The sequence below is a fragment of the Solanum pennellii genome, chromosome 10 (assembly GCF_001406875.1).
Source record: "Solanum pennellii chromosome 10, SPENNV200".
In the NCBI taxonomy this organism is placed as follows: Eukaryota; Viridiplantae; Streptophyta; class Magnoliopsida; order Solanales; family Solanaceae; genus Solanum; species Solanum pennellii.
In genome coordinates this window covers 11,086,185-11,093,087 of record NC_028646.1, presented here as the reverse complement: position 1 = coordinate 11,093,087, position 6,903 = coordinate 11,086,185, and the positions used below count along the sequence as shown (strand labels likewise).

Genomic DNA, 6,903 nt, shown 5'->3' with positions numbered 1-6,903 from the left:
GGGGGGGGGGGGGGGGGGGGGTCCTGTGTTTTCTCAACATAATACTAACCTAAATACCAATTGAATTGATATGCTGGTTCATGCTGAACTCCAGCTGTTTCAAACTGATCTTTATAGAAATTTAAATACCAATTACATAGTGATCTAAGTTGTCTTTCTCATGTGCTAGTGCATGCCGACTTGAGGTTTTTGTTTCTTGTAAAAAGATTGAGTAACCTAATCAAGTAGTAGAATTCGTTTTAGCACAATGGTATTTCCATTTATGTTTGGTTGTCTCAGTCATTTTTTTTTATTCCTTTCAGATGGTATCGGTCTCCTTGGTGGAACCATAAATCACTTTGTATCATGCTATGACCCTCCAAAGGTCTGGTGCTACTTCCCTTTGTTTAGATAGGAGGGATGACTGTAAGTGATTTTCCTAAATGCTCGTAAGAATTGTGATGGTAATGGTTGAACATTGTTAGCATATTTAGGTACAACAAAATAATATGAGAAGTCATCATCTGCATGGATATTGTATTGGAGATCTGAAGGGACCACATCCTTGTTGTTTATTACTTTTTGAAAACTGTATGGTTTGCTTGTGTCATCATTAAATTGTTAACGCACTTATGCATCCCTTTTCTAATAAGTTTAAGCCCTCTGTTGGCAGGCCCTTTTGGTCTTCAAATAGTACAATTTCAGACTGATTTTAAAGAGAAGCAGTGTTTCTGCTTCCTTTAACGACAAAACTTCTTCTTTTCTTCTGGGAAAACCAGTCAGCGTTGTTTGAGGTTTTCTTGAGGCTGATTGTTTTATGGATGCTTAGGACCAAATGCTCAATTCCCGAAAAGCAACAAAATATAATTTGCCCGACCCCAAACCTGTTGACTAGTGTTTTAAAGGTGGGGGCGCGAGGCGGGGCGTTTTACTTATTATAGGGCGAGGCCTAAGCCTCGAGACGTGGGGTGTAAGTCCTATGGATCTTTAAATTTTTAATATACAAAATAATATAAAATTATAAAAATTATAAAAACACATCAATAGTTTGAAATAATTACAAATATAATTAAGGAAACTCATAGAAAATAAAACTTCTACCATGATTATACAAGTTTAGATAATTTAATATCTAAATATTCTAATAACAAAAGAATCATTATTTCTAAAAATATATTATTATTATCATACTATATAATTTACCCCTAAAAGAAAACTTACTTGTATCATACTAAAAGCATCACTCCATCATGAATAAAGATAAAATTACTTAGCTAAATAAAACATGATAATTTTGAGACATATGACAAAAACATGAAGACCAATGATAAGCGAAAAAGTAAAATTTCGCAATGTTTATTTTTAAAGAACTGTAATGTAATATGTCATCACCCTCACAGTGTTATGAAATAGTAATGATGTGATACTACAACTTGCTATTTGCGTTACTCTCAATTAAAAAACTATTAAGTATCATTTATTTATTCAAGAATTATGAGGGTCAACAATGTTAACTAAAGAATTTAGCACATGTAAGATCTGTTAGGCGAGCCTTGAGCTTTAGGCGTTGGACGTGCTTAGGGCGTATAGTCAGGCGTAGGACTTAAAGAACTAAGCCCCACTCTTGAGTCTCGGGACGTTTTGCTAGAGCCCCTCCAAGGATGAGCCTCGAGGCGACTCCCAACAGAGTGTTTTAAAACACTGCTTTTGACACTGTCACTGTCCTATTCTAGATGTCAAATTTCACTTGCTCTTGAAATGAAGCATGCCTTTTTTTCCTTCGTCTTGCACTCCAAAACTGCTATTTCTAGCTTAAGCCATCGCCCAGTAAATTTCCAGCAGCACCTCCACAAGTTCATCCTCAACACCAACCGATATGTCCACTACAAATGATACTCAACCAAAGTGCTTACATCACAACTTTCAAGAAAGAAACCAACATGATGAGATTTTTTATTGTAGTGATGACCAACAGCCACCAACTCTCGAGAGCTTCAAGCTCGATTTTTAGTAGCCACGTAAAAGGTTCTCGAAAACATGACCTAATTTCTTGGAAAAAGTTGTGTCTCACTACATGTCTGGAATGTGTGTACTATTATATTAATGGAAATCTGTGGTCATAATGATTTTTTTTGCAGGTCCTGGTTTGTACTCATTTGACGGAGATATTTGATAATGGTTGTTTACTGGAGGTATGTGTTAATGATTTTGCCTGATGTTTCTTATTTGAATTCATTTTAAAGCTTTTTGAGTTGTTGGAACCAAGAAGATCCGTATTTTGATAAATTTCAGTCAGACAGAATCAAGTGTTACACTATGAGTGTGCTAAGCCCAGATAAAGGTTGTGCCGATGTTGAAGACATTGTATTTCTCTATAGGTATGCTCATGTTGCACTTTTACCTGATTCCAAGTTAAAATCAACTACTGCGGGACAATGTGCTTTTTCCCTTGTTTACCTTTTATTTGATCCTGCAGACTTGAAACAAATTGTTTTTTGACCATGTTTTCTTAAAATTTGTTTTATTTCTTTTTCAATCCCACAATTACTTGTCAGTGACACTTTTATATAATCTATTCATACATATCTCTAATTTTAAAAGTTACCGACCGATAGTAGATTGATAAGATCAAGTTAACCCGTGTAAGCTCAAAATTAATTCATTAATTTGGGTCCATTGAAGTATAATTACTATCTCTCATTTCTTGTTTCTTCTTATTATTTACTTTAGAAAAAAATTAAAGTATGCTTAGTTTGCAACAGTCTAGATTTATGTTGATCTATTTCATCAGGTCTTGCACCTGTTCTCCCCTCGGGTACTGTATAATATGATCATATAGGAAGACTAGCACTGTACTATTTATTGTGCAATAAGGAGAAGCCAAATGCCAATCCTTTCCCTTTTACTGGCTCCACCTAGAGGTATCACAGAATGAAAAAGTATCTAGTTAGTCTGTTTGTTGTGCAAACTAACTATTCAATAGTGTTTTTTCCTGACTTGATTGTCATAGATGACCATGGCAATGGACAAATGATTCATGCAGGGTGTTAATCACATGACCTTGATGCAGAGTTGTTGTTGGTCCATCTCTTGTTTTAAATTGAGTTAATATCATGTAGACCAATGGCCGACATATCAAATATTAAACTAATAAGAACAGAATACTTTGCACATCATGAATAAGACACAAAAACTTTCATATTTCTCTCTGCTGCAATTCTTTAGGAAGCGTTTAACCCCTCAAAGTGGGGAACTCTTGGCGCGAATCTGAATTAGTTGCTCCCCAAAGAGGGTTCTAGTCTCCTAGACTGGAAAACCAAAAAGGGGAAAACAGCCAGAGTCTTAATTCAGTGGTATCAGAGTAGGCACAGGTCTCGGGTTCGAGTCTCACGGTCACCCATTATATAATAGATTTTCACATGCTTGTCCCATGAAAATGAACCAGGCCTTACACACTTAAATATTTTCAGATGAAGGACCTTAATGAGTTGTGATGTCTCCTAGCCATTGAGCTGGGTCAATGTTGATCTGCCTTTGTCAGTCCACGACATGCGTATAATCTCGACTTCCTTGAGGATACGGGATGATAGATTGTACATGTAATGATGTTCTCCTGGATCCAAACATTAAGCTCTTACTAGGTTTGGGATGCTCTTAGTGATTACAATAGAACAAAGAGGTTGGTTGACAAGTTGAAGCATCTTACTGGTACTTCTGAACTATTTGCCTTCCAGTTGAGTACTGTAACTTAGTTTTTGGATTCTTTATGTGGAATCTCTCTACTGAAAGGCTTAAGGTACAAGGATTATGTACGAATAGATTATTCAGTTGTACAACATAAATTCGGCAGAGTTACTTTCTGATGGATGATGTATTTTTGGATAGTGTTCTACTCAGACATAATATTGATGTCTTAGAAGAGAGGAAAAATGTGATTGTAAAATTTGGTGCAGCAGTTGAATTACCGTAGTGATGGTGCCTAATAATGAACTCATATAAATCAAATATCTACTCAAAGAATCAGAGTTTAGAGATTGGTTGGATTAAACTTGTGTAATAATCAAGATACACTTCATATTGTATTCATTTGAAGATAAGAACACAGAAATAGACTAAACACTTGGTGAAAATTAGAAAATGATGCTCCCAGGAGCATTATTTCAAGTTTAATAATGATTAGTTTGCAAATATATTCACCAAGTTCATTACCAGTCCTCCAACTAGCTACATATGTAGCAAGTTTGGTTTATGCAACTTGTATTTACCCACTTGAGGAGAAGTGACCTTTCTGATGGATAAACTTAGATGTCATTGGCCAAAATTTCACTGTTAGTATTTACATTCTATTGAAAACAACCTCTCTACCTTCATAGGGTAGGGGTAAGGTTGCGCACACACCACCCTCCCGAGACCCCACGTGTAGGATCAAAGGTATGTTATTGTTGTTATGGTATTTTACATTCAACCTTGGTGACACTTCTGATTCTAGGTTCCTGACATTGCCTAATTTACAAATGACTTCTAATATTCGTTTTAGTAAATTAAGGGCTACACACATTGTTTGATGATCTTCTTTCAACTTTTATCATGTACACATGTTAGATTTTAACTTTTTGTTGTAGTTATTTCTTCTCCGAGAAAGATATTATCACCTACTCTTTTATGCCATGGCAGGTTGGTCCCTGGACGTGCACTCCTTAGCTATGGTAAGTGCAACTTTTGTACCTTGAAAGGACATGCAAATTATAAACTTCTAAAGGACTCTTTTATTCTACAGGGTTGCATTGTGCCCAGCTTGCTGGTAAGTTAAAACATTGCTTGAAAAGTTCCACATGTTGATAGGGCAGTAAATATGACTCTTTGGCCTAAGAATAAGAGCAGCATATATTTGTAACGTTTTTAATGGTGTCACCTACTTGTATAATTTGCTTATCTTAATCATAATTCAAAGTGCATTATTTCCTGCAGGATTGGTGTCACCTACTTGCATAATTTGCTTATCTTAATCATAATTCAAAGTGCATTTTTTCCTGCAGGATTACCTGAAGAAGTTCTAACCCGAGCAGCATTAATATTGGATACTCTCAAGAATGACAACCAAGTTGAGAGACTTGTCAGTGAGGATATAGTAGCTCAGGATCAGCAGTACAAGGTACAACATCCTTTTAACGACAAATAGTTCTATAAATTTTACTCCATCATTTGCAAATTGGATGCAGGATGCAGTGGAGAAGTTGCTAGCTTTAGATGCTCAAAAAGGTGATCTGCTCCATTTCTTTGAAGAGATCTTTGCTAGCCAATCCTAAAAGGGAGGGGTATCATACTCTTTTGACATTCAGTTGTGAATTGGATATATTTTATCATACTCTTTTGACATTCAGTTGTGAATTGGATATATTTTATCAATAATGCAACTATATCCGTGAGATTTCCGGGATTTATAACGTGCAACGCAAAGTCGGTATGTTTGAGCTATGGAAGGCAAAGAAATTGGCTAGTTTGTTAAAGGAGACTAATGTCATCGGTATGGCTCTCGTTTAGTGTCTACTCTCAAATGCCCCTTGTAGACTCTTGAAAGATTATTGCAATTGACAATTTGGTAGCTTCTAACAGAAACCTCTTTACCTGCCACACCAAAGGTGTAGGGTAAGGTCAACATACACTCTACCCTGACTATGAGCCTGTTTGGCTCAGCTTAAAAGCTGGACAAACTGACTTAAAAGCTGATTTTTGACTTATTTAGCTGTTTGGCAATATTCAAAATAACTGAGTAGCTATTGAGAGTGAATTAATGCGACTATAAAATGTGTTCTAATTTTTAAATTTTTAGCAGGATGACAATGGTCATAGATTTATGAAGAAACATCTTTATTTTCTAGACTATCATAGTGACGTTTTTTTAAATTTAATTATTAGATCAAAACTAGAATTTTTTGTTTATATTATTTTTAACAAGTTATATATAAATTTAGAGCCACTTAAAATATTCTTTGCGTTCTGGATTAAAATTTAAAATCAGAAAAGATTTAAGTTTGACAATTTATTTCGCATGTTAAGCCGAACAGCGCGCATTAAAGTAACATTGTTTTAGCTTATATACAATATAATATACCTACTATATAGTCAATTTTAAGGACTTTTAGAACATGCATGAGGTCTGTCAAAATAAATTATATTTCATTTAGTCCTTATTAATTAATTAATTAATGTAAGTTCTCGTTTAATTTGTGAAATTACTTAATTTGTTCGACACATAAGTAAGGACTTCTTCCTCGAACTTCCGTTTAGTAGAATAAAGGTTAGACATTGTTTAGAGAATATTTTCTTGAATAATACTAATAGTACTGTTATGAAAATTTTAGGTCTTAAAAAGGATTTATATAATTATATTAAGTGATAATTATAACAAGTAATATGATGTTAAACCTTTAGTTAAGATAGTCCTCACGTTAGTGATTTCCTTAATAATCAAGCATTCAAAGAACTCGTGATTTATTAAATTATATTCAAGTTACAAACAAATCAAATAGCGGGGATAGCTCAGTTGGGAGAGCGTCAGACTGAAGATCTGAAGGTCACGTGTTCGATCCACGTTCACCGCATTTTTTTCCTAGATATTTTTACCTCCTTTCATTCCGTCTATATTAATTTTTCCCACCTTTTTTCCCTTCTCTTTTTATTTTGTCGATTTAATATTACTATGATAAATTCATACAAACAATGCAAAATTGAATAAAAATAATTAATAATTTGATCTAAAAATGTCTCTATCATTAATAATATGATCCAAAAATGCTCCTATTATTACTTAATATATTAAAAATATTGATTTCTTAATAAATATATATATTTTTTAAATTATATTTTATTGTTTGTAAAGACTCCTAATGTTATCTTCCCCAACCCCTAAAATCACTCTAACTA

At 34.2% G+C, this 6,903-nt stretch overlaps 1 protein-coding gene and 1 non-coding gene across 10 annotated transcripts in view; both read left to right on the top strand.

Moving 5' to 3' along the window:
• LOC107031898 (DNA mismatch repair protein MSH5) overlaps positions 1–5,436 on the top strand; it is a 36,012-nt gene extending 30,576 nt beyond the window's left edge. For 4 of the 9 annotated variants that reach the window (XM_015233394.2, XM_015233393.2, XM_015233391.2 and 1 more), the window contains 7 exons: positions 303–364; positions 2,118–2,171; positions 2,272–2,357; positions 4,654–4,685; positions 4,757–4,780; positions 5,016–5,131; positions 5,199–5,436. In XM_015233394.2, the coding sequence (XP_015088880.1) occupies positions 303–364; positions 2,118–2,171; positions 2,272–2,357; positions 4,654–4,685; positions 4,757–4,780; positions 5,016–5,131; positions 5,199–5,285 (461 nt within the window). In that variant the 3' untranslated portion in view covers positions 5,286–5,436. Of the gene's footprint in view, positions 1–302; positions 406–2,117; positions 2,172–2,271; positions 2,358–3,449; positions 3,659–4,653; positions 4,687–4,756; positions 4,781–5,015; positions 5,132–5,198 lie in introns of those variants that run through there. The other 5 variants (XR_003574861.1, XM_015233392.2, XR_003574863.1 and 2 more) reach the window with 5 other exon arrangements.
• A 1,072-nt stretch (positions 5,437–6,508) lies between these two features.
• Positions 6,509–6,581, top strand: TRNAF-GAA. Its single transcript has one exon. It is a non-coding gene; the product is annotated as a tRNA-Phe (tRNA).
• The last annotated feature ends 322 nt before the right edge of the window (positions 6,582–6,903 follow it).